Source organism: Capricornis sumatraensis, chromosome 4, assembly GCF_032405125.1.
Source record: "Capricornis sumatraensis isolate serow.1 chromosome 4, serow.2, whole genome shotgun sequence".
NCBI lineage: Eukaryota > Metazoa > Chordata > Mammalia > Artiodactyla > Bovidae > Capricornis > Capricornis sumatraensis.
In genome coordinates this window covers 153,637,129-153,664,205 of record NC_091072.1, presented here as the reverse complement: position 1 = coordinate 153,664,205, position 27,077 = coordinate 153,637,129, and the positions used below count along the sequence as shown (strand labels likewise).

The following is a 27,077-nucleotide window of genomic DNA, read 5'->3' as shown; positions in this document are numbered from 1 at the left end:
TCCCAGGCTGGAGCACTCATCTGAGAGCTGTTACAGGCGGTGCCCCTGACAACCTGCATGTGTGTGTGTGTGTGTGTGTGTTACATCTATGTAAGCCGTGATCACCTGACCCGTCACACCCCGTGGCCCACATCGGCTGCTACCTGTGGGTCTCTGTGCATGCTTGGACCTCTGGGGTGGCTAGATGAATGAACGGTAAGGGGGCCAAGCAGGGAGGAGGAAAGAAAGGTGGTATCTTTGCCCCCCCCCATCCCAGCATGCAGGAGCACCCCCCCCCCGCTCCCCTCCCCACCGGCAAGCCCAGATGGGCGACACAGACCTCAACCCTGGGCACTGGGCTCCTGCTCTCCCTGGGTGAACTGACCAGGCTGAAGCTGCCTCCTGGCTCAGTGGCTGCCTCTTGGTGCCTACCTGCAGGTACAGCTCTGCCTCCCACTGCTCCCTCTTCTCCTTTAAGGCCTCTCCTCTCCCTCCAAAGAAGTAGCCGCCGCCTCCTCAGCCCCTGATTTTCCCCGGGTGGCATGCTCTTCTGCCTGGCTCTCCTCTCCTCCGCCTCTCTGCGTTGCTTCTGCCTTTCTGCAGCGAGTAACCCATTGATCTCGCTCTCTGAGATTCTCGCTTTGTGGTTAACCCCTCTGTGCCCAAGGCCCAGTCCATTCCTGGCCCTCTCACCTCCTATGGTCCTGCCTGCTCACTCCACTCCACATCCTCTCTGCTCCCTGCTCCAAGAAGGGCTCCAACCCAAGTTCAGAAAGGACTTCTAGTCTTTTTTTTTTTTTTGCCACATGGCCTGTGGGATCTTAGTTCCCCAACCAGGGATCGAACCAGAGCCGTCTGCATTGGAAGTGCAGAGTCTTGACCACTGAACGGTCAAGGAAGTCCCAGGACTTCTAGTCTTGAATCGAGTGTCCAGCACTAGGAAACCAGATAAAAAAGTCTCTTTTTTCTGCAGACTAGGATTCCTCCTGGCCTGAGAATTTCAAGACCCATCAGGTTCCCTAAGCTGATTCCAGGGCTTCAGTCTGCCTGAAGCCTGGAGGGTCTATGTGCATGTCTGGAGTCTGACTTTTAGTCTTAGGGCAGCGGGAAACTACAGAAGATTCTAGGGCAGAGACATGACCTGCTCATTTATTTTGTAATTAGCTTATTATGGCCTGGGGTTAAAAGAATGGCTAGAGAGGGGAGTGATTTAATGAGAGACCCATTAAGAGCCTCTCCTCCAGGCAAACAGGTTACCAGTCTTGGTGAATGACGGGTGACTCGGTCATAGGGTTCTGGTCTGGAGCTCCTCTTGGAAGGACCACATGGCCACATCTTCCAGAGGGTTAGAGGCCAGTGGAACAAGATACATTGGATTTAACAACAAGGTGGTTGTTGGTACTAGACAAGTGTAGTGGGGGCAGAAGGCAGTCTGCAGTGAATGGGGAGGAGAGGTGGTAGGGGTTGTGTGGTCTTTCTAGAAGCTGGGAGGGTGGGGTGAATGTCAAGAAGTCTGTGCAACGGGAAAGAAAACAGTCTGAGAGGATGCTGACGAAGCCAGGACTTGCAACCAAGGTCTGAGGAGCTGGGAAGAGACTCTTCAGAACTGGCTTCCCGAGGCCCTGGGATGCTCACCAGTGCTCAGGCTCCTCTAAAGCCTGATGCCACCCATCCCAGATGTGGAATATCCCCGAACTTTTAGAAGCAGAAACTCATTGAATTGAAGATATTAGGGATCATCCCTAGATTCTGCAAAGCCGAATTCAGAACTATCAAAACTGCATTAAGGAGTTAGAATTGTAGAGTCTTGTGATCTCTGAAGAGCAGAACTGTAGGATCTAGACTTAGAGTGGTGGGATTTGAGAACCTGGGGGTCCACAACCATCTTGTATGGAAGGAATGCACTGTGAGATGCCCAGAAGCCTGGACTCACAAATGTGGCAGGCCTGGCCCCTGAAAGTCCCTGACACACTGCCCTCCCTCCCTTTGGGAACCCCAAGCCAGCTATGCCCAGTCTGGGCTCTGGATGGGTTGGAGCAGTTTTAGGGCAAAGAGCTCCCAGGAGCAGCAGTGCTGAGCTGTGATATGACAGCAGAGGAGAGGAAGATGGTGGCAACCAGAGGGGGACCACCTATGAGGCAGGCAGGACAGGCACCTCGCCACGGCCTGAGCCCCAGCGGGCCCCGGGCACCCACACCTCCCCTTGTTCCAACTGCTTCTTCTGGCGGCTGTGGCCCTGAACCAATGCAGAGGGCAGATGGTGCGCCCTGAGAGCAGTCCCTGGAGATCTGGGGCCTGCAAGACATGGAACTGCGACTTTGTAGCTGGCCCTCAGCCCCATAGCCTGTCTTGGCCTCTGGCAATGACCCAGAGTATGTGCTGAGCCCAAGCATATGTGCCCAGAGGTGCCCCGTGCCTGCTGGCACGTCCTCTGACCCCTCGGGACAGTTGCAGAAGACCTGCGCCAGTACAGGTCACATGCTGAGCCATGAGCTAGCTGAAAACTTGGCGCCCTACTGCGACGAGCTGGCCCACAGTGTCACAGTGCTGGGCTGTCCCCAGGCACACAATGTCAGCAGCTGGTGGTGCCGGGAAACTGTAGGAGGAAGAAGCATGCACTCTGTGCCACTGGTGGGTGGACCTCACCTACGGCTGTCTTGTCTTGGCATCGCTGACCGTGACCCATCATCCCGTGGCTGCTCATGGCCACCTGCCATGACCTGCCAGCCTGAGCAGACCACACACATCAAGCTGCTGGCCTGGCCAGGGGCTGGGCACCAGACAGTGGGTACTTGCTGCTGAAGTACACCTGGTGCTGAATGCCCTACCCCGTGTGTGTGCCCCTGACGTGGCCACAGCAGCCCCCTTCCCTGGGGCTGTATCCTCCAGTACCCCAAACTCCTGGACCCCTAGCTTCAAGCTGCCCAGGATCACAGGCTAGGATTCTCAGAATCCCAGCATTAAGACCCTGCTGGCTGGGGCCAGAGCTCACCAGGCTGTCCCTCTCTAGACATCCAGGCTGAAGGGAGGGCTGGGGGTGTGGGGCACCAGAGCTGTGGTCCCCACCTTTCATGAAAAAGGGCTTTTTCATCCTCCCTGCCCCCTCGCCAGCAGACTATCAGCTCCCAAGGCCACACCATGCTGAGGCTGGTGACTCAGACCCATCCTTTACCCTACCAGGAGCCCATAAGGCTGAGTGGGGAGGGCTATGGAGAGAGAAGGGCTGCCACTGTGGGAAGAGACTGTCACCTCCAGCAGGGGAGCAGTGAGCTGTTGTCGGGGGGCAAGGGAGAATGGGGTCTTGCTGTGGGGCTGCAAAAACATCCTGTCCAAGGCCTGAAGTCTAGAGGGGGCTGGAAAATAGCAGCCAGAACCCGAGCTCACTGTGCCCCCTGGTGGTTCCTCTGACCAGGCCAGTGAGCCCTGGGAATGTGGAGATGGAAGGGCCCCAGATACCAATGTAACAGCCAGTCTTGGTATAGCAGGGAAGACCGAGGCACACATGGGGGAAGGGGCTGCCTAAGGCCACAAAAATGGAACGGAACGTCGCTAAGTCGTGTCCGACTCTTTGCGACCCCATGGACTGTAGCCTACCAGGCTCCTCTGTCCGTGGGATTTTCCAGGCAATAGTACTGGAGTGGATTGCCATTTCCTTCTCCAGTGGATCTTCCCAACCCAGGGATCGAACCCAGGTCTCCCGCATTGTAGACAGACGCTTTACCGTCTGAGCCACCAAAAGGCAGGGGTAAAGTGGGGATAGAATATAGGGTTCCAGACTCTCGGGGCCTCTCCAATAGTGACAGACATTCTTTCCTCTGGGGCACAATCTTCTGCTTCTCCCAAACATGGGCTTGGGTGTCCAGCACCTTCTTATCTGGGCAGCTGTAGGCCATCCTTGGGGTGGGGAGCAGAGGACGAGGGGTTCACCAGGGCTAGGCTCTGGAGGCTGCAGAATAGGGGGGCGGGTGGCATGGGAAGGGGCCTGTAGGGCTGGTGCTCAGCTTCTCTCTACATCAGGAAAGCATCCAACTGAGCCAAACGGTGGCCCCGGCCTCTGTCATCCCACCTGCCTGGGTCCCCTCTTAATTTGGGAGAGGTGGTTAACTCTGAGAGCTCAAAGCCCTCAAAGCCCCATCTCCTGCCTGATCCTTTGACCAGCTGCAGGACTGGGGCTGCTCCGAGAGAATAAAGCAGACTAACACGTCACAGCTGATTTCCACACTGTTGCTTTAACCTCACACCCACAAGCACAGGCCTCATCCCAGCCTGGCGCCAGGACTGACAGAGCTCAGAGCCTCTGGCCTGGGCTGATCAAAGGCCCTCCTTTTCACTGTGTTGGGAGGGGGACCTCGGCTCTGCTTGTCACTACCCAGAACTCAAGGCAGTGCCCCGTGCAGTCGCCCCACCTCCACGAAGGCCTCCACACAGCGGTCAATGTCCTCCTCGCTGTGCACTGCTGAGATCTGGACTCGGATCCGGGCCTTGCCCTTGGGGACCACAGGGTAGCTGAACCCAATGACAAAGATGCCTGTGAGGGTAGAGAGGGTCAAGCTGGGGCTCACCAGAGCCAGGCAGGTTCTGGGGGCATGACAGATAGCTCCTACTTTTCTGGGGGCTACAGAGGGCAAGGGAGCTGCCAAAGGTCTCTCAAAACTGGGACTGCCTCACAGCCGAGGGTTTTCAAGCTTGGACAGACATCTGATCTAAGAAGGGTAGTAGGGCTGGGGGAAGAGGGGATATTCACAGTCTAAGGGTTCCCTCCTTTTCTTTTAGGACCCACAGCCACATCTCAAGCCCCGCCTCCTTACCTCTCTTAAGCATGTCATCTGCTATGTTTAAGGCCAGCCGAGCGTCACCCAGCATCACAGGGCAGATGGGGTGATTGGCTCCTGAGATGGTGAAGCCAGCAGCCTCCATCTGACTGCGGAATCTGTGGGCATGAGCTGGGTGTCACTGGGAGTTGGGGGACTGTGGAGCAATCACACCCACTCCTGATGGACATGGATGTGACCCAAGGCTTGTGGCCAAGTCTGCAGGAGGAACCAACAAAGACAGAGATGGCAGATGGGGTAAGAGGCAGAGGAACAGGAAGACCAGTTAGGAAGGCAGAAAGACAGGACTGTACAAGAAGGGGGAATGCAGGATCATTTGCAAAGAAATGCACCGGGGAGACTTCCCTGGGAGTCCAGTGATTAATACTCCATACTTCCAATGCAGGGGGCGTGGGTTCGATCCTTGTTTGGGAAACTAAGATCCCACAGGCAGTAGGGCCAAAAAATAAAAAAATAAAAATACATGAAATGCACCAAGAAATGGAAGGAAAAGACAGACAGAGAGAACAGGGCAGGGGCAAGCAGGTAGCCCCTGGTTAAGAGAGCCAAGTCCCAGTGCAACCCACTGGGGACACGGAGGTGGGCAGAGGCAGGACGCAAAGGCAGGGAGTTATGGGCCTGTGCAGCCACACAGGGCAGGCCCTCACCAGCTCCCTCGCCCCAGCGGGCCCCACCCTGCCCAGGACCGCACCGCAGGGTCTTGGCTGCCATAGACTGGATGATGGCGTTGCTCTCCATGAGCAGGTCCAGGGCTTTGGAGGCACAGCCAACAGCAGCAGGTGGCAGGCTGTTGGAGAAGAGGTAGGGCCGGGCACGCTGCCGTAGCAGGGACACCAGGGCCCCAGGCCCGGTCGTGTAGCCCCCTGTGAACAAGGGTGAGAAAAGGAGCCAGAGCTTACCCCATGGCCCTCCTGAGAGGACCGTCCATGCTGTCTTCTTCCCTGCAGCCCCAGGTCTCCCCTTCCCACCTCCCCCAAGACCCCTCCAGGGCTGTGCATGCAGATAAAGGGAGCCCAGGGACCCAAGCCTGCAGACACCTGATGCTCCGCCCAGGGCCTTCCCCAGTGTGGAGTTGATGATGGTGACTTGGTCCATCACGCCCAGCAGCTCATCTGTGCCCCTGCAAGGGAAGCTGCCACCTGAGCACCCAGGCTCATGGGTTGGGCGTGGGGGCTGGCCTGGTGGTTTCCCACCCACCCTGAAGAGTCCAACCCAAGGCCTCAGGGGCCATGTGCTCCCACCGTCCTGTGGGCCCCAGGAAGCCAGTGGCGTGGCTTTCGTCCACAAAGACCAAGGCACCGTATTGAGAGGCAAGGCGGCAGATCTTCTGCAGGGGTGCGATGTCACCGTCCATGGAAAAGGCCCCATCAGTGGCCACCAGGCGCAGCCGATGCTTCTGCAGGCAAGATACGGAAGGCAGTGGCTGGTATCACGATTTGGACCAAGTCACTTCCTTTCTGTGCTGCTTGGCGCTCTAAAGGCTCACTCTGCCTAGTGCCCAGAACAGAGGGGAGCACACACGTACCCTCGTGCTGAGGCTGGCACATCCTCTCCCTCCTCTGGGCCTCTCTGGGCCTTCCCCATCTCTTCCAGGGCAGTCTGGAGACATGCTTAGCCACTGGGCAGTAAGAATGCTCCCAGTCTCCTCTCCAGAGGGCTGGGTGGGGTGGGGTCAGTTCTGTCCATAAGCTTATCCCACTCTGATGCTGGGCAGGGGCCTGCCACACATAAGGTGCTTCCTGGAATTCAAAACAGCTTTGTGCCATGGGATAAAGTTTTGGGTCTGAGATTGTTGATGTTGTTTAGTTGCTAAGTCATGTTGGGTCTGAGGATCTGGGTTCAGATCTTGGCTGTTTCGAACTTTCAGGCTATTTGCCTGTGAATGAGGAGACGGCTTCTGCAAGCCTCTTTCCCTTCACCAGGGTAGGGGGCAGTTTGCGGGGGAGGCTGAGGATAAGACCAGTCCTTGGCCCTGGAAGTGTGAGGCCCTGCCGCACCTGGGCCTCCTGCAGCTTGGCCTCCAGATCAGCCATATCCAGGTGGCGGTAGCGGTATTTGTGGGCCTTGCACAGACGGATGCCATCAATGATGGAGGCATGGTTCAGCTCATCTGACAGGACTGCGTCCTCGGAGGTCAGCAGGGCCTGGTGAAAGGCAATCAGAAGCAGGGCCATCACCCAACCACCATGGGGTTCTCCTTCCCTCATGACTCCCCCTGAATCAATATTTTACTGCCAACCAGGGAATTCTTCTGGGCAGGGAGGCAAGGAGCCCTCTGCCTCTCTTGATCCCCAGGTGTTCCAGGACTGGGCTAAATCAGGGGCCCTGCTCTAGCAAAAGCAGGTGAGAACATGTTTGGTGAATGCCGGGCCCTAACACCCTCAGCCTTCCAGCTGATGTAGGTTACCTCCCAAACACCCTGGAAGCTGGCCTCCTAGTAAGCCCCAGGATTCCTCCTGGAGACCTGCTAGCCCAACCTTGACCTCCAAAGAAATGGGCACTGGAGCCTCTCTACATGGCCCTGGCATCCTGCCAAGTTCTCTGGACTGCACACTCCCAAGCCCTGCTCAGCCTGGCAGGCCTCACCAACTCCCACCCATGGCGTCACATACCTCAAAGAGGCCAGCGTTGGCATCAAAACAGCTGGGATAGAGGATGGCATCCTCCCTTTGGTGGAAGCGGGCTATCTTTGCTTCTAGATCTTTGTGGATGCTCTGAAGTAAAGGAACGAAATACATATTAATGCCTTTGGGGCCACATGGGACAAGTCCTGGGGACAGAGGCTTAGAGGGCCACAAACAGATCCTCCCCCTTCTTTTTGCACCCCTCTGTTCTGGGCACAAGGGTTCACCCGGAGCTAACACAGGAATCTGAAGCATTAGGGGTCCACTGGGTGCCCCTCTTCCTCGCTGGGTTTTCATTTTACAGTGGGGGTCTGATGGTAGAATTATGATGCTAATGGCAGAGGAAGATATTTTCTCTATCAAACTGAGTACCCTTTTTTTCTATTTTTTCTTTATTTTCCTTTTATTTATTTATTTTTTTGCCACACCACACAGCATGCAGGATCCTAGTTCCCTGACCAGGGATCAAAGATCAAATCTGCACCCCCTGCAGTGGAAGCACAGAGTCTTAAGCACTGGATCATGACAGAAATCCCTACGTGCCTTTTTCTGTTGTTTAATGGCAAAAAGGAGGATTATGTAAGTACGCTAGGTTCATTTGGGCCTCCAATTGTTAGATTTGGAAGCTGTCCAGCCTAACTTGCCCTGGTTGGAAGTCAAAAGTTCTGTTCATTTCCCTTCACCTTTCTGAGAGAACAAGTAATGATAATCACAAGGACTCAGAAGCACTGACTCTTGAGCGAGGCCATATGGGTTCAAGTTCCACCACAACAGGCTGTGTGCTCTGGGCAAGACAATTAACTTCTCGGGGCCTCAGTGTCCTCATCTCTAGAACAGGGGCAAGAATAGCACTTAGAACTTGGGATTATTATCTGCATTAAGGAGTAATTTGCAATGTTCTTAAAATAGCACATGATACATAGTCAGCACTGTAAGTTTCATGTATAAAGGGTTCATTTTGTAACATTTACAAAATAAAATTATTAAGCAACATTTATTGAGCACTGCTGTGTGCCAGGCCTTGTTCTAAGCATTTTTACATGTATTGGGTTGGCCAGAAAGTTCATTCAGGGTTTTCCATAAGAAGTTATGGAAAAACTTGAACACACTTTTTTGCCAACCCACTATTAACTCTTTAATTTGGGATAATCTTATTAATTATTATTTCCACTTTACCAATGAAGGCACTGATGCTCAGACCAGTTAAGACACTTGCCCATGGTAACAGAACCAATATATGGTGGTACTAGAAACCAAACTCAGGCAGAATAGCTCCAGAAACCTTTATCTCAATCCCTGCCTTCTATTCTTCCTTTCTTGAAAAGGAACAGGTAAGAAGCTCTGTTCTGTGGGTGGGGAAATGGATGCTCGGAGAGGTTAAATTTCTTGCCCAAGGCTTCACAGCAAAACAGAAGCTTGTACCCAGTTTTTCCAGTGAACAGCCCTTAGGCTAAGCATGGGCCCAGAGTTCTGGGATGAGCTGAATTGCCTAAACCAGCCCTTCTGACTGCAGAAGCAGACATCTGAGGTCAGTGCCCAACACTGGGGACCACCCTGTCCTCCCCCGCCCCAGCCTGGGCCATACCCTCGGTGTACCTGGGTGCCACAGATGAAACGGACAGAGCTAAGGCCGGCTCCAAACTCCTTTAGGTTCTGCAGACCTGCCTGGATGACCTCCGGGTGGCTGCTCAGGCCCAGGTAGTTGTTGGCACAGAAGTTAATAATTCCTGAGATGGAGTACAGGGGATGGACACAGGAGCTCAGGACAATCAGGGCCTGTAAAGGTGCCAGACCCTGGGGACTCAAGAGAGGAAATGAACCTGGAATCGCCCTTGAAGAGGCAACAACCACACAGTACGATCTGTTCCGGGGCAGAGGCCAGGTTGGGGAGCGGGGAGCCCCTAGAAGGCGCTGAATTCAACAGCTATAGGAGAGGGAGGGGCAGAAATGGACTCCCAGAGCAGCACTTTGGAGAATGAGAAGGTTTGAATCACATTCACCCACAGCCCTTCCTCTCTGGCTTCTCCTACCTCTGAAGACAACCAGTAACCCCTAATCTGGCCCTTGGCTCTTTCTGGGTAAAAGAAGAGGGCATCACAGAGCCCTGCTATGGTCTCCAAACTCCACACAGTTGACTTTGGTGCCTGGTCAGAACTGTATGCCCAGCAGGGTGGCCTCTCTGAGAACTTGACCCTTGCATTTTAAAGCCCAAGGTGGACACAGCTGACCCAGGGAGGAAACTAAGGCTCCAAGAGGGCAAGGTTTACTCAGTTTGGGAGAGGCAAAACAGGATGGGAACCTGGGTCTCCTAATTTCCCACAGTTTGATCTGCTCCAAGGTTCCCTGGAGGAGGACAGAGACCTCTGTTTTACAAATAAGCACAACAGCACCAAGTATTCCAGGCCTATTTCCTGGGCAGAAGACAGGTTTGGAGGCCTGTTGGTAACCAGCACCCCCCTGGGTCCTGGCACAGACAAGATGAGCAGTGACCACAGATAAGACAGAAACCAGGGCGGCCTGGTGGGCCAGTTCACAGTATGACTTGTGGGGCAGCCCTCAAGCCTCTTGCTCAAACAGTGATTTTGGCCAGAAAGTTGGTCTCTATGGACAGTTACATGACCTTCCAGCTCCAATATACCAGAAGAACTACACTAAAAGCCTAGCTCTTCCTGCAGCTAGCTGGGGGTTTATAGGCAAGACACTTCAAATCTATGAGCATCAGCGTCTCTTCGTTTGTAAATGGGACCAGTCATGCCCATGTTTTGAGATTTGCAGGAGTGCAGGCGCAGCAATTAGCAGAAATCTGAACAAAGCAGCAGCTCCTATGCGGGATTTCTTGCTGCTGCCTCCCCATCACCCTTTCTTGAATCCGTATGGTGGGAGCCAACTGGCTGTCTCTCTTTCTTCCTTACGTTCTCACAGGCTGGATCTCGGATAGAGCCCTGGCCTCTAAATAAAAATGGTGCTCAAAGGGCAAATTACCTTCTTTCTGAAGGAACGGATCTAATCAGGTTAGAATTAACTGTGGGAAAAGGCAAGTCGGCCTGACAGATGGGAAGCGGTCCAGCAGCGGCTACGTGTGCCTATGCTCCGGCCCGCTCACTGCCTCCAGGACCTCCACTTCGGCGAAACCCTCAGGACACCCCGAACACCCGGCCAGGTCTGGCGATTCCCAGGAGGGGGTTGTTACCTCCCGGGGCGCCGTCCACGTGGATGTGCGGCCCCTGACAGGACGTGATGACTCGCTCGCTCTTCCAGGTGCCAGCTCCGCGGATGCTTTCCAGCTCCTCCTCCAGAATGCCACGCAGCTGAGCCAGCGCTGACTGCGCCCGGCTGCCGCGGGGGGCCCGGGACAGCGCAGCATGTAGGACGCGGCCAGCCCACATTTTGCCCACCTCGCCGTAGCTAGACTGCTCGCTCAGGTCCTTGCGCACCGAGGCCGCGGCGTGATCACGTGCGGGGGCTGGGCCCCGGCAGCCAATCGGAGCGAGAAGGGCTCTGCTCTAGGGCAGGGGAGGCGGACCTAGGAATAGGAGGGCGGGACCTGGCGGGATCAGCAGAGGACGAAAGTGGAATGACTTGTAAGTTGAGACGGGAGCTGTCCGTGTTGGGGGAGAGGAGGCGACGGGGATTGGAAAGCACATCAGGGCCAGACCCACCAGACCCCCACCCCATTCCCATGCCGTGCCTACACACACATCTCCCGGAAGGTAGGGACGCCCTCTGGACGCGGGCGCCTAGCAGCAGGCTGAGGCACGTTCCATATGCTCCGGCCCTAAGGTTTCCTGGGTTGTCTTGCTCTTGGAACTCTCCCCAGTGCTTAGGTGCAAAAGCCCCCAGGTTTCGCCCACCATATTGCTCCGCATTCTCCTTCAGTTTTTAGAAGTATGGAAAAACACACCGCTCAGATTTTTTCTTTTTTAAATTTTATTTTAAAGTTTGAAAATTACAAAGACAGCAAATTCTTCCAGGCACAAATAACACTTATTTTAAAATAAAAAGGGGCGAGGGGGGTGGGGAGACCGCAAGGGCGCCTATTTAAAAAAAAAAAAGGAAAGACTGTACAGGGTTTTTTTCTCCCAGCTCCCGGGTATGAAACGTTAAGTACTACCCCTAGATATGTATATATACATACATACATACATACCCACATACACACACACACACACACCAGACCTAGCTCTGTAAAACTACTTAGCAATTCAAAGTCGACTGCAGTATGTCTTACTGTCCACTCCACTCCCCGCCCTCCCCTCCTCCCCCCGTCTACTACTACATATAAAAAAAGTAAAGAGGTCTGGAGGTTTTTAAGTGGTGGGTGGTAGGGCTGAAGCCCCACTGGACTGCCAAGCAAAGCCACCTCTTATACAAGAACCAAAAATCAGGGGGGAAGGAAAAAGGTCCTCCTAGGAAACAATACAATTGTGTGGGAAAACTCAAGTTTCACCAGGGGCACACTGAGGCACTTGGCTGACTGACTCCTCACCCTTCCCCTCAAGTTTCCACTCCCATTTAACAGGAGACTTTCTGAATCCACAGAAACCCCCCCAGTGGCTAGTTTCTAGCTGACTGAAAGAAGCTACAGTTTCTAAGACCAGCTGTCACTTTAACCCTCCCTCCCATTCCCTAGGACAATAGAGAGGCTACAGGGACAGACTAACAGAAGTGAGAAGGAAACTGGGTTTGGACGTCCCACTCTCACCACGGGAAGGTGGCATACAGCCAAGAAAAGGCTTCCCCCCACCCCCATCTACCTCCTTTGCCGTCCAGCTGCTGCCATCCCTCTCTCCTCCCCACCAAGGTTCTGAAACTCTCACAAGGAGTGCTCAACTTAAAGCTTGATGGTCTCTGAGAAACTCCTACAAATCTTACAGTTCCTGGGCTCCCTGTCACCTAACCCCAACAAACTACCTTGCCCATTCCTCCCCCCAACCCACCCCGCGACTTTTACCTTCAGAGTGAACCAACCACCCAACTAAAGAAAACACACAAACCCACCCAAATTCCCAAACCCACAAGCAGATTAATAACAAATAAAACAAAATATAAGTACATTCTCATCATTACAGAGATATTTGTTGTTGCTGTCCTTGCATGGTTGGTTAAGGAAAAATGAATTATTCCCTAATTTCTGAGGAATACAAATTCTGTCTCTTTACAAAGTCAGAAGGGAAAGGGGCAAAGGATGGCAGATGAGACCAAGAGAGAAGGAGAGAAAGTATTTACAGAAAATAGGCAGGAGTGTCCACAAGAAAAGCCTCATTGTCACTTCTTCTTGCCGGTCCTCTTGGCACTGGACTTGGCTTTGGGCTTCACTGGTTTGGTCTTCTTAGGCTTGGATGCCTTGACTGGCTTGGCTTTGACAGTCTTAGGTTTTTTGGTTTTCTTGGGCGTGGCAGCGGGCTTCTTCTTGGCCTTCTTGACTGGGGTGGCTTTGGGCTTCTTGCTTGGGGTTTTGGAGGCAGCCTTCTTGGGCTTGCCTGCCTTCTTTGGCGTGGCCACCTTCTTGACTTCTTTCTTCGTCTTCTTGAAGGCCACGGACCTTTTGGGCTCGTCGCTCTTGGCCAGGCGGAAAGACCCCGAGGCACCCACCCCTTTGGTCTGCTTGAGGACTCCAGTGGTGACCAAGCGCTTGATGGACAACTTGATCTGGGAGTCCGCGTTCTCACCCACCTTGTAGTGGCTCTTGATGTACTTCTGGATGGACTGGCGCGAGGAACCAGCACGGTTCTTCTCTGCTTGGATGGCAGCCACGATCATGTCTGAATACTTGGGGTGGTCTGTGGACTTCTTGGAGGCCTTGGCCCGCTTGGGCTTGGCCGCAGGAGTGGACGTGGAGTTCTCGGTCATGGTGGCCTGCCTGGTCCTGCTGTTGAAGAAGGGACCTTCCAAAGGGCCAGCCCTCGTCGGAAGCCAAGGAAAGCCTGATTCGGGATCTGCTCTAGAGCCTCTGGCTCCCAGGCCAGTCCAGAGGCCGGCTCTCGGGGGCCCGGCTCGGGTCGCGGGGAGGACTCACTGGGCCGTGTCTGCGTGGCCCAGCCCCGCCGGTCTGTCGGTCGGTCTCGGCGCCCGGCTCTGCCTCCGCCTCCTCCTCTTCTGCCTCCCTTTTCCCAGCTCCGCGTCTGGCGCTCGGGCGGCGCATCCGGGTATTTAGCGGCGGCGGGCGGACCGCGGTGAGGACAGGGCTGCTGGCTGCCTGCTCCCGGCCCAGAATGGCGCCGCGCCGCCGCCATCTGTGTTTCTTCCGCCGAGCAAATCCGACCTTTCCCCCCAGCCCGGGCCTTCCTGCTCCCCGCCGCCGCGCCGGGCCGCTGCCTGGCTCTCTGAGCTCCTCCGCCAGGCGTCCAGCTGCCTCGGCCGCCGCCCCCCGCGCCCGCCACGCGCCCCAAACAGCGCTGAGGACCGCTGGCGCGCCGGCACATTTCCCCTTTGCGGGGGGCTGGCTCTGCGAGGCCTGGGAGTCCCGCTGCTTGAAAACCCCCGTAGGAAAGCTCCCCCCTGGGGCTACCGGAGACCCCACTCCCGGCCCGCGGCGGGACCCCCCAGCCCAGCAGAGGAGCCCGAAAGCGGCCCCAACTAACACACGCGGCCCCGAGACGGGCGACTCCCAGCCGCGCCGAGCTGGGACAGGGGGGAGGGGTCGCTCCCCCGGGGTCCGGTCACCTCTCGGGGGTCATCCTGCCACTGGGCCCCCCGCACCTCTACCATCTCTCAGTCCATGGGACCCCTAAGTAAACTTTCCCTGGAAGAGTTGGAAGGGCACTTTCAAACTTTGTCCCTTCCCCCTCGTCTGTGATCACTTCCCCAGCGCGCCCCCGACATCTGCATCAAGGATCTCTCCTGAGGTCGAACCCCGAATGCTGCATGGGTCCCTGAGGGAATGAAGAGGGGTCTCCCAGGTCTCCTTCTCTCCTCAAAGCGCCCCCCCCCCCCATGCTCCATGTATCCTAACTGGTAATTCATATATAGTCCTTCCTCAGCCTAGGAGTTTTGGGATGTCAGAGACAGAGCTTGCTGCCCCCACTCCTAGGGCCCAGCCTGGGGGTCTAGTCCCCCTCCCAGAGCTCCCTGAAGACAGTGGGCGGGGAGGTCCACAATGCAGGCGCTGCTCAGAAGGCTCTAAACCAAAGACTGTCTTGGGGACTCCTGGGATGAGGAGAAGCCCTGAGAGCTTTGGGAGTTTGGGAAAACGGGGCTCTGGCGGGGAGGTCGAGGATAGGGTCATATTGTTTGAGTCTTGAGTGATCTTCAGAAAGTGTGAGTTGTTCAGGGAGCCCCGGCCGGGACCACCTCCATTTTGCTGGGAAGATGCGATGTCTTTGTTAAAATGTATGTATCTTTTCCCTTGCTGCTTGGCAGGTACAGATAAGGAAAACAAGGGGCACCACCGTCTGTGGGGAGCCTCGGAGGCTCAGAGGGCCTTTAGTGGTCAGAGGCTCAGTTCAGCGTTCCTGGGACCCCTCATCTGCCATAGACGTCCTATATTCACATGCAGGGTCCCTCTTGGCAGGGGTCCTAGGTTGAGATTCTATAATGCTCCCTCTGTGAGCTGCCTCCCGCAACAACCCGCTTTTATTCTGCAAGCAAAAAAGCCGACACTCTTAGCTTAAACAATACCCTGGTGGTGGGGGTTTATAGCTAGTCAAAGTGATGAAGGCATCTGGGTAGTAAAGTTCAGGAGCTGTTTGCAGACACCAGCTGTAGATGGGGAAGGGTTGGAGGGTTTAGATGGGGGAAGAGGGGGGAAACTGGTCGCAATTGGGAGGTGTGTATATGTGGGGAAAGGCTCCTACTGGACTTGGGAGTCTCTGAGGACAGGGAAATTAATGGGTTCCCCCCCCCATACACACACCAAGGGTTGGATTAATCCAGATGATTGGGAACGGGGAGGGGGAGTCTTGAGACTCTATCGGTATGGGATACTTTCTCCGGGGCTTATCTTGGTGGCACAGATGAGGAAGAGAAACCAGGAAGGGCCAGGTTAGTTCAAAAGCTCAACTTTCTTATTTGAATATTGTCAATTACTCCGAAGTCTCCTGGCTTGAAAACACAACATTCTGATGGGTTTGCTTTGGTTACTGTCAAAGACAGTTCTTCCGGTTCCCACTAAGATCTGGATGGGAAAATAGGCATCCACGTGACAGCCACAGGTCCGAGATGTTTCACTCAGCGATCCTATAGACATGTCATCCCCTTATCCCAGGTCCCCGCGTGTCTAAAAATAAGGCCTGAATGAATTCAGTGGCACCATGATGAAATAATTTTATTTGCACAGCCCTTTCCAGCTGCTTCTTGATCCTTCGCGCCTCCTGCCTAGGGAAGCAGGTAACGCGATCACTCTCCTGCATCACCCGCATTTTACGGTGAAGGTCACGGGACTAGGAAGGATGGACGTGGAGGCGCTTTGTGAGGCTCAGCTCCCCACGCCCCCATGCCTGCACTTCATTTTGTAGTTCTCACATCTCGAATCCCCGCCCATCCCAGCAACCGGTAAATTCTCTCCCGGTCCTGAAGCCAGAAATGGAGGGAGGTGTCACCTCGGAGTTTCGGGGGCTTTACCGCCGGCGGACATCCTTTCTCCGTGCAGGCGCCGAGATTCTCTGCCCCTCCCCTTGTAAGGGAGAACTGGATAAGAAGGTGGGGCGCGGGGGTGGGGGTTGGCAGGGGTTTCCCCGGAGTTAGCCATAGAGTCCCAGACCAAGGTGGGCACGAAGAGAACAGGGTGCCTCCAGATTGGCTTGGGCTCACTTCGCCTCGCAGACCCTGCAGAGTCTGGGGGGGGGTCTTCTAGACCGCGACCCGGCCCCACCCGCCTACCCTGGCAGGGTACCAAGCTTCGAGTCGTTTAGAGGCCGGCAGAAGGCGGAACTCCCTCCGCCTCATTTAACGCGAGCCCTTTAAAAACCAGGGAGCCGCAGAGCTGCGGGCAATTCCTCCTGGGAAATGTAGTCCCCCGGAGGCAGTCCCGCACTGCGACCCGCCGGGGACCTCCCGAGCCTCAGAACTGCGGAGCCGCCCCAAGCATGTGGAGGGGGTCAGACCTCGCCTGTCCATTCATGTAGGGAGGGGCCCAGACCTCCTTGCAGTTTTTCAGTTGTCAAAAGAGGCCCTTGGTGTTTTCATTAATCATAAAGGGGCTCTACCTACCTCTGGGGTTGGTGTGAAGGTGAAATGCAATCCTGTATGGAAAAGGGTAAATCGAGCTAGAATGCGGGGGTCTTCTAACATGCCTGGGTGAATGTGCCCGTAAATTGACTGAGTACATTCAAGTCATACTTAACATCTCCATTTTCCAGAGAGGAGGTCTGTGATGGCTAAATGATTTGTCCAAGGTGGGTGAACCAGGAGGGTGACGGGTGACAGACTCTCAAGCCAATGACTTTCCTGCTCCAGATGTGAACTCATTCTGGTCTTTGGAAAACTAAGGTATTCATTTGATATGTGCCAGGCTCTGGGCTAGGGCTATGAACAAGAGACCTCTGCTCTTGTGGAACTACTTTCTAGTGGAGAAACTAGGTAAGCAAAGAAGTCCGTTGTATGGTATCTCCGAAAGCCTTGATTGCAAAGACAAAAATTAGAGCAGGGGGACTCCCCAGGTGGTCCAGTGGTTAACAATTCACCTTCCAATCGGGGGAAACAAGTTCCGTCTCTCCCTGGTTGGGGTACTAAGGTCTCACATGCTGTGGGGCAGCAAAGCCCAGGTGCAGCAACTACTGAGCCCAGAGGTGGAGCAGGTGCTTCACAACAAGAGAAGCCCTCGCACCACGTGAGAAGACCATGTGCCACCACGAAGACCCAGTGCGGTAATTTAAAAAAAAAAAAAAAGCAGGGTAAGGGGGAGCTAAGAGTGCTGAGAGAAGAATGTTTGCAGGTTTAAATAGGGTGGTCAGAGAAGGACTCATTAAGAAGCGCACGTGTGAGCAGATTCAAAGGAGATGAGAAAGGGAGCCATTTTTATTCTTGGAGGAAGAATCTTTCAAGCAGAGGGAATACCCAGTGCAAAGGCTCTGTGGCAGGAATGTACAGGGTGGGTGAATTAAGAAGGACACTAAGGGGAGATGAGGGTTAAAAAAAAAAAAAAGATCTGGGGAACAAAGGAGGCACAGGTCACATAGCTCGGGATACCATTGTAGGGACTTTGGCTTTTACTCTGAGGGAGATGGGAGCCACTGGACAGTTTTGAGCAGAGGAGGGACATGATGGGACCCAGGCAGTAGCCAACCAGTCACCTGTTTCAGCTGTGTGGAGAAGCCGCAGACGGCAAGGACAGAAGCAGGGTAGGGAGTCTGTTGCAGTAATCTAGGTGAGGGATTATGGCAATTTGGTCCATAGGGCAGCAGTGGAGGGGACGGAAAGTGGTCAGGTCCCAGTAGGGCACTGCGGATTTTGGCTTGAGCAAGCAAAGATGGAGTTGTCATTAAGTGAGGCAGGCAAGACTGAGGGGTTTCAGAGTTCTGGCTGGGTTAGGTTTGAAATGCCTCCCAGATGTGGAGTAGAAATGCTGAGGAGGCAGATAAATAGAAGAACCTGAGTCTGGAGTTCAGGGAGAGAGATCTACCTTCCTTTTCTCCCATTTAAAGACCCTCTACTTTGGCCAGGTGGGAACAAAACAAACTTGGTTTGGTCATACTGGGCTCAGAGGCCACTGGGGAGACACCACTGATATCACTGCAAACTGTGATTGTGTCAAGCGCAGATAAGGCTGAGAACCAGGACCTGAGAAGGAGGTCACAGGTGGGCTTTTGCAGATCAAGCGCCAGGGGAGGCCATGTGGTTAGAGGGGGGCAGGATGGGGAGTGTGATGGGAGATGTCCTCAGGTTGAAGTGCCAGCTGGAGCACGTGAGGCTTTAAGCCACGGCAACAGGTGTAGATTTTGCTTTGAGTGCAGTCAGAAGCTGCTATAGAATTTTAAGCTTAAAATTTCGTTTCTTAATTAACCCAGTTATTTTAAAATAAAAAATTTAAATCATGACATACATCACCCATGCAAGAGAGTATGCAACGTATATTCAGTTCTAAAACCAATGTGGAGACAACTGTTTCTTTTGCTCAAGTTAACATAAGAAACTTCATCAGTCCATTGGAAACCCTGTTTATTGCTCTCCCTGATCACGTCTCCGTGACCTTTACCCTGAAATTCTGTAAGCAGTTCTCTTGTGTTTCTTTCTTTATGGTTTCCCCATATGTGTACTTAACCCCATACACTACTGTATAACTTAGTTTTGCCTGGTTTTGGACCATAGACAAATAGAATCATATCATGAGTATTTTCTTCTGTGACTTGTTTCTTTTATTCAGTGTGTTTTTGAGAGTCATCCCATTGGTGCAGGCAGCTGTAGCTCAGTGGTCAGAGCACATACTGGTTGTGTAGGACCTGACATTTATACAATTTTTAGAGAGTCCTTTAAAAAAATACAAAATTGTAATAGAATATTAGGTAACAAGTGAATTTATATTTAGAGTGAGAAAACTCACAACAAATCCTAGATTAAAAAAAAAACCTGGTAAATATCACAAAGATCATAAAATCCAGAAATACATCTTTTCTGATGCACTGTTTGACCCACATTGCTAGGATCCCTCTCATGGCCATACAAGGGGCTTGCGCAAGGGAGAGAACTTTCACTGAGGCAGCTTCACAGTGAATCCATCCCAGAAAGTGGTATGTTCCACTGTAGGAAGAAGCTGCAGTTTCGCTTCATGCTACTTGTGATAAATGGCTCCCAGACCTGTCCACATCCTCTTTCCTGGAACCCGGGCATATGTTCTGTCACGTGGCAAGTTTGCAGATGGAGGAAAGTTTGCCAACCTTGAGATGGAAGATTACCCTCGATTATCCAGGGGGACTCCAGTGTAATCACAAAGGTCCTCAAGTGGGGGAAGAGGGAGGCTGAAGAGTAATAACCATAGAGATGGCATCATGAAAGAACTGACCATTGTGGGCTTTTAAGATGGAAAGAGCCCACAAGCCAAGAGGCAGGCTGCCTCTTGAAGGTGGAAAAGGCAGAATCCAGATCTTCCCTACAGCCTCCAGAAAGGACACACACCTGCTGACAGCTTGATTTTAGCTTAGTGAGACCCTATTTGGATTTCTGACCTCTAAAACTGTAAGGTAATAAATTTGTGTTGTTTCAAGCCACCAAATTTGAGCCCATTTGTTTCAGCAGCCTTAGAAAATTAATATAATACTGTTTGGGTTGATATTTAGGTTGTTCCAGTTTCTTACTTTCCAGATAACGTTGCTGTTTGTGCAGCCTCAGCTTTACCAGGTCGAGGCAACTGCTTCTCATAGGCTACAGTTTGGCTGATTTGGCGAACGGCAGGATGAAGGTGGTGAGACCATTAGGGGCCATCTCAGTGAGCTAGAGGAGAGAACTGACAGTGGAGGTGGGAAGAAGGGTCAAATGTGAGAAATATTAAGGAGGGCTAGTCCACAGGACTCCCTAAAGGGTTCCCTGTTGGAGGTGAGGGAGCAACCAGAAAGAGTCCCGAGTTCTGGAGCAGAAGCAAGGATGGTGGTGGAACCAGAGATGCTGATGGCTGGAAGTCTGATACCAGAACCCGTCCTCAAGGGCATCCCCATCCTGGTCCCTTCTCATCCTTTACATCCTCATGCCTTGGAAGCTGACCTCTCACCCACTTCTCTCAAGTTAGGAAAATGATCGAAATCCCATGTGAATTCAGAGCCAAATGATGGACAGAAAGATAAACACACACTCCCAGGACAAAGGAATGAAAATGCAGGTGATAGCTTCACCATTAAACTTTAACTAATCTAGCTGAACTAAACTTTAACTAGTTTCCTAAGATTTAAAGCAGCAAAGACATCAGCAAGGCAAAGACTGAGAGTTTTGATTCTTAGAAACAGTTTAATCTCCTGCATTGGCACCATCCTTTGGGAACACATGTGACTCTTCCACAGGAGAGGAGGCTGTATGTGCAGATTTGGGAGGTGTCTGTAGTACACCAATTCAGAAAAGCAGACTGAGAACAATTTATGTGGGTATCTAATTTTTGTAAAACAGGGCACTTCATCCAGGTATATAGTAATAATTCACATGGAGCTATTACTGTGTGCCCAGCATTGTGCTGAGGGCTATCTGCTCTGTTGATAGGTAGTAATGTGACGGAGGTTGAGATGGTTGGATGGCATCACTGACTCAATGGACATGAGTTTGAGGAAACTCTGGCAGACAGTGAAGGACAGGGAAGCCTGGAAGTGCTACAGTCCATGGGGTCACAAAGGGTCGGACACAACTTAGCAACTGAACAACAACAACAATGCATTTGGACCTTTTTCGTTATTGTCACTTCCTCTGACAGATGGGGAAGGAACCTGTCCTAAGGGGTCTGACTCCATGCTCTAACCAGTTCTCAAAGCTTCCCCTCCCTTGGAATTCCCTGGTGGTCTAGTGGCTAAGATTCTGTGCTCCCAATGCAGGGGGCCCCAGGTTTGACCCCTAGTTGAGGAACTAGATCCCGAACTACACCCGTTCGGGTGTCACAAGTAGAAGATCCTGCATGCTGCAACTAAAAAGATCCTGCATGCCACTGCTAGGACCTGACACAGCCAAAGAAATGAATAAGGAAAAACAAATGCGTATTAAACAAACAAACAAACTTCCCCTCTCTTAATCTGGGGACTAGGAGGGCAAATTTGTGGCTGTCCCTGGGAGCCCCAGGAGGAAAGAGCTCCAAGCACCAAGCCCTCTCTTATACAGGTCATTGAGATTAGCTGCCATCTGACCCATTGAAACAGTCCTGACCAAGGTCATCTGGCAAAGAAGACACCTATGCCCCTGAAGAGGGAAGTCACTCTGTGGGAAGGCAGACATCACATGTGGGCGGGAAGCCATGCTCTCCCCCAGCTGTGCCCCCACCTTCTGGCATCATTCCCATTTCAGGGATCAAGAACTGAGCTCCTGATATGAACCTTGGGGCCAGCAACAGCCAGGCTGGAAGCTGTGGAAGTGGGATTGGCCTTAGAATCCAGTGAGCTTTGGGAATCTCAGGCTATTCTGGAAGAGACCTCAAGAGGGAGACTCTGGGCCTCTTTACCAATAAATGCATGCGTGTGCATGACAGATGGTTTTTAAAAAAGCAACCACAGGACTTCCCTGGCAGTCCAGTGGTTACGACTTTACCTTCCAATGCAAGGAGTGTGGGTTCGATCCCTGGTCAGGGGGCCAAGATCCTAAATACCTTGCGGTCAAAATGAACATAAAATAGAAGCAGTATTGTAACAAATGTAATAAAAACTTAAAAAAAAACAAACATGCTGAGCTGTGACCAGTAGGTCATTCTCCAGGCTGGACAAGTGGGCTATGGATATGTGTCTGTACATCCATGTTATTATTGCCAGTTTTCTCTGAGGAGTAGAATTAGGTAATGGCAGGCTTTTTTTAATTTTATACTTCTGTTTTGTTTTAATTTTTGAAACAATAAACATGCATTACTTTTGTAATGAACCTTCAGAATGTCAGAAACATGCATATGAAGAAAAGGCAAAAAATAATATGAAAAAACTGCTTCAGAGTAAATATGATGAACTTTAAATGTTCAAAGCATATAGAATGTTACAAGCCCTTGGAAGAACAATGGTCACACCACAGTGGGAAATAGTACATAAACAGATAAATTATAGACAAGTAAAAACAAATAGCTCATTTGATCTCATATATAAGCTAAGATGTGCGGCATTAAACAGTAGCAATGTCAGATTTTCCACCTTTTAGGATTTTTTTTTTTTTTTTGGTCGCACAGCTTGCAGGATCTTAGGTCCCCTTAGTTCCCTGACCAGGGGTTGAACCCAGGACCTTGGAAGCGAAAACATAGTGTTAACCCTGAAGGAATTCACTAAGATTTTTACAAATGGTAACAGGACTGGGAGTGAGTCAGGCACACCCTTCGCCTGCTCGCGGGAGAGGACATTAGATCAACATGTTTGGATAACAATTTGCTGCTAGGACTCAAGGGCCTTGAATTGTTCAAGGATCTAATCATGAGAAGAGAACCAGACAAACGCAAACCAAGGGACATTTACAAATGTCCCTGGAACATTTACAAATGTCCTGGAACCTCCAAAAACATTGAAGTCATGAAAAACTACAAAGTCAGAAACATGTCCCAGATTACAGAAGACAAAAGAGACGCAACTAAATGCTGTACGTGCTTCTGGATGGACCCTGGATCTGAAAGAGAATAACTTCTAACAGACATTATTGAAACAGCTGAGGAAGTTTGAATGTGGGCTCTGTAATAGATAACATTGCACCTGTGTTCCATTTCCTAAATACGATCGTTGGATTGTGCTCTTGTGAGTGAATGTCTTTTTACTTAAGAGATGGATGCGGAAGGGCTGAGAGAGTGTTGTGATGTCTGCAACTCAGATCACTGAGCAAAATATATATATATATATATTTAGATAGAGATATAGAATATATATAGACAGAGATGTCAACAGAGAACATGAGAGACAAAGCAAGGATGGCAGAATCTCGACAGTTGGTGAGTCTGGGCAAAGGATACATGGGAATTTAATGGGACTATTTTGGGGATAAAATTTTATTTATTTATTTTTGGCTGCACAGCATGGCATACGAAGATCTTAGTTTTTGTTTGTTTGTTTACTTTTTGGCCATGCCCCCGGCATGAGGGATCTTAGTGTCCTGACCAGGGATCGAATTCATGCTCTCTGCATTGGAAGCACAGAGGCTTAACCACTGGACCACTAGGGAAGTCCCAGCAAGGATTTTAGTTTTCATATGGGGATCTTAGTTCCCTGACCGGGGATCAAACCTACATTCCCAGCACTGGAAAGCGAAGTCTTAACCACTGGATACCCCAGGAAAGTCTCCCTATTGAACTTTTCTTGCAGCTCGTCTTTAGGTTTGAAAATGCACAGAATAAGTTGGAGGAGAAGTGTTTAAGGTCAAGTGAGTCCAGTGGCACAGCCCAGTCTCAACTCAGGCTTCTGAGTGACAGGCAGGATGCGCAACCTGGTGGGGCTGTCCCTGGCACTGGTTCCAGCACCCCCCAGCTTGCTCCTGTTCTCCTCTGTCCTTTGGGTCCCAGCCCTCAGCATTTCCAGGCTGGGGACCCTTTGCAGACCTGTCTGCGGGGTTCATGCCACGTGCTGCTACTGCACCCTGGTTTCACTCCAGACCCCAAGCCAGTCCTTTCTCCTCAACCCCTCATCCCACGGCCAGGATGAGGCCAAACTGGGACCTTAATCTCAGCTCTCCCTCTGCCTGTGATCTTTTGCCCTCGTCTACCCCTCTGTGCTGCCCTGGGACCACTTCCTCACTGGACTTGCCTGTCCGTCCTCCCTAACACTGGAGGCTTGTGTCTTTTCTGGCAAGTGTTGCATGGGCAGCCGCAGCCTGGAAGATCATGGAAGCCCCCAGAGGTGGGGGTCTCCTGGGAGAAGCTGGGAGCACCCCATCCCAAATCTGAGGCCCTGCTTCTGCCACCCCAGTGCAGGCCCTGTGGAAGCCCAGGGCATGTGGAAGGTCTGTTTGATTTTATTTTTTCAAAAACCAGCAACACCCGACGTCAGCAGCGGTTGTTCTCCTTAACCTCGGGCCACATGCTCTGCTATTGAAGTGGTCAGCTGAGCTTGACCTTGGGGCCCTTCCAGTGAGTAAGAGCCTGCCTGGATGAGGAAATAAAGTGGGGTCCCTGGGTAGGGGCAGGGGGACCAGGGCGTCTTGCAAACAACACTCAACACAAACAAAACCAGAGTTTCTGGGAAAAGATGGCAGAGTACACAGGTCGTGGCCCTTTCCCTCTGAGAGACTGAAACCAGCTGCCTGTCAGCTCTGATGTTTTCCAGGCAGCCACTCCCTGACTGCCCAAAGGAGGGACCGTTGGCATTCCTTGGCCCTAGCTTTTGGGAGTGAAGGTCAAAGATTCTAGAATCAAAGAATTCAGAGAAATCATGGAAGCCAAGAATTCGGTCCTCATATTAGAATCCTCACTTTCGTTGGAATTCTTAAATATTAGATTCAGAATCTCCTATAGCTGGACTTCCCTGGAGGTTCAGTGGTTAAGACTCTACACTTCCATTACAGGGGTTCAATCCCTGGTCGGAGAACTAAGATTCCAAGTGCCACATGGAAAACAAAAAACAAAACCAACAACATAAATCACCAACCTCTTATGGCTGGAAAGTGATTAGACAGACGGGCAAATACAATTTTTCTACTCCATGAACCACACTCTCAGATACCCTAACTCTGACCAGCGCCAGCAGCTAAAGGAACCTGGAAGCAAGGCTGGGATGCCCAGGATGGCGAGGAGGCCTACATACTGGGTCTAGCTGGTCTCTGGTGAGAGCCATGCCCAACTGGAGCCCGCACCTATCTGGCATCACTCCCTGCAAGTGTTCAAAACATGCTTTGGTGCTAGCTGGGGTGGAGAGCAAAATGCTGCTCCCAGGAAGGGGTGGGCAAAAACTCCAGGTCTCTGCGGCATCTCTGCAACGGTTCAGGCCTCTCCCCATGGGCACTGAAGGTGTTTAAACGCACCTGAGGAGGCAACACGGGTGGGAGAAACACCCGAATCTGCTATGTGACCTAAAATAGCTTGCTAACCCTCTCTGGGCTCGTGTGCTCTCTCCTATAAAAGTCAGCATTGGGAAGGCCTCACTGACCCACTAGAAGTCTACAAAGTCTAGCCTGGTGATGAGGTCCAAGCACCATAGATTTATGTTATCTGGGTTCAGATCCCAGCTTTACCACTTACGGGTATGCGGTCTGGGCAAGCGGACACTTCTGTGTCTCGATTTCCTCCCCCTGTAAACTGGGGACAATAGTGGCACATCCCTGGTAGAGTTTCCACAAAGACTAAATGTGTGTATATGTGTATAGATAAATGTGTGTGTGGGCTTCCCAGGTGGCTCAGTGGGAAAGACTTTATCTGCCAGTGTGGAAGACTCCAGTTCCATCCCTGGGTCGGGAAGATCCCCTGGAGAAAGAAATGGCAACCCACTCCAGTGTTCTTGCCTGGAGAATCCCATGGACAGAGAAGCCTGGTGGGCTATAGTCCATGGTGTTGCCAAGAGTCAGACAAGACAGCAACTGAGCACACACGCCTATGTGCATATGTAATATGTTTGTAGTAAATTATATGTCATTTACCTAATATCTATAATATTATTATAATATGATATGATTATATCTCTATCACTTAGAAGAGTGCCTGACACATACTCAGCACACTTTAAGCATCAGCTGTTATCATCATTGTTGGTATTTCATCACTTGAACGGAAATGATGTGTTTACCCACAGTAAGACGGGAGAGACTCACAGATGTGTTAAGTGTCTTTCCTTTTGGCTGAGATGTGTGTCAGTTCAGTGTGGAAACAGTGGATTTGCTCCTGCTGATCCAAACCTCTGACTGGCAGTTCCATATGGCTTTCCTTAATTTTTTTTTTTTAATGTAGAGATCTATTTCTGAATGTAGGTTGTTTGAGAGACTAGAATTTTTAAAACATGAAAGAGGGCCACTTAGAGGAATCCAACGTAATGAGATGACCCTTAAATTCACACAAATATTTCTGCATGAGGATGTTCACTGTAGCATAATTTTTAACCCTAGAAAAATGGAAAGCATTTTATTCTGAAACAGAATAATAGTGGAGTAAATCTTGGTCTTATCTCATGCCAGTAAGAATAATGGTGGAGCTCTCCAGTTTGTTGTCATGAAAAGATGCTGATGTGTCAAGAGGTTAAAAGATTTCAACAGAGCATTTTTAGCATTTTGCGGTTTTTGAGTAGCCTATGTGTCGTGTGATTCCATGAAAAGCGTATACGTTTTATATTAAAAGAAGTATACAAATGTGCATGGTCGTGTGTATACATAGGGTTGCAAAACAGTCTGACAGGATATTCAACAACTTCGTAAAGTTTTGCTTCTAAGTGGTAGGTTTACTGCTGATTCTTTTAGCTCATCTGGTTTTGCTCACTTTCAAAAATTCACAGACTTCACTTGTATAATAAATGTTTTTAACTTATAGGGGACAAAATAAAAGTGACCAAAAAGCTGGTTCCTGCTGTACCTGAAGAACTCCAGGCCCCTTGGTGGCTGAGCCCCAGTCCCATCCCAGTTCCCCTAGGTCTTTGCCGGTCAGGTGATCTCATTCCTCTCCTCTCAGGGCTGGTTTTCTGAGGATCTCCCCAGGGCACTGTGCTGAGCGTCTTGTGTTCATGATACCATCGAATCTTTAAGATCTTCCTTTGAGGCAGGAGTGATTTTTCCCATTTTATAGATGAGGAAGCTGAGAGTCACAGAAGTTAAGCTACGTGCCCAAGGTCACACAGCTGAAAGGCACTGGAGCCAAAACCAAACGTACTGGACTCTAAAGCACTTGCCTGTAATGATTGAGTGGTCCTCTCTCCTTCCTCTGAACTCTGGCTGGAAGTCACTGCCAGCCCTTCTCTGCACAGGCAGTACAGGCTGGGGTACATAGAATCCTTTTTTTTTGACTCTTTTTTTTTTTTTTTTTTTTTTACTACAGTTTTTGTGCTCCCAGCCTGGCAAAGAATTCCCAACATACTGTCTGAATTTTAGGGAGTTGGGTTGGTAAATACTGATGATGGTGGAGTCAATATCCACATCCCCCTTGGAGCACAGTGAC

At 51.5% G+C, this 27,077-nt stretch overlaps 2 protein-coding genes across 2 annotated transcripts; both read right to left on the bottom strand.

The window, feature by feature from the left end:
• Positions 1-4,209: 4,209 nt before the first annotated feature.
• On the bottom strand, positions 4,210-10,869 carry GCAT (glycine C-acetyltransferase). Its single transcript, XM_068970925.1, has 9 exons — positions 10,626-10,869; positions 9,032-9,162; positions 7,424-7,525; positions 6,809-6,955; positions 6,053-6,207; positions 5,849-5,931; positions 5,503-5,674; positions 4,788-4,909; positions 4,210-4,507 (listed from the first exon to the last, which is right to left on the bottom strand). The coding sequence occupies exons 1-9, from the start codon at positions 10,819-10,821 to the stop codon at positions 4,356-4,358; spliced, it is 1,260 nt and encodes a 419-aa protein (XP_068827026.1). The 5' UTR covers positions 10,822-10,869; the 3' UTR covers positions 4,210-4,355.
• Positions 10,870-11,408: 539 nt separating this feature from the next.
• On the bottom strand, positions 11,409-13,536 carry H1-0 (H1.0 linker histone). Its single transcript, XM_068970924.1, has one exon. The coding sequence runs from the start codon at positions 13,283-13,285 to the stop codon at positions 12,701-12,703; it is 585 nt and encodes a 194-aa protein (XP_068827025.1). The 5' UTR covers positions 13,286-13,536; the 3' UTR covers positions 11,409-12,700.
• Positions 13,537-27,077: the final 13,541 nt, after the last annotated feature.

Bases quoted from the DNA above. Each gene is read 5' to 3' on its own strand.
- GCAT (XM_068970925.1), bottom strand. From the start codon at position 10,821: ATGTGGGCTGGCCGCGTCCTACATGCTGCGCTGTCCCGGGCCCCCCGC. The intron at 9,163-10,625 runs GTAACAACCCCC...ACTCCATCTCAG, and splicing joins CGTGGACGGCGCCCCGGGAG to GAATTATTAACTTCTGTGCC. The intron at 4,508-4,787 runs GTAAGGAGGCGG...CTACCCTCACAG, and splicing joins AGATGACATGCTTAAGAGAG to GCATCTTTGTCATTGGGTTC.
- H1-0 (XM_068970924.1), bottom strand. From the start codon at position 13,285: ATGACCGAGAACTCCACGTCCACTCCTGCGGCCAAGCCCAAGCGGGCC.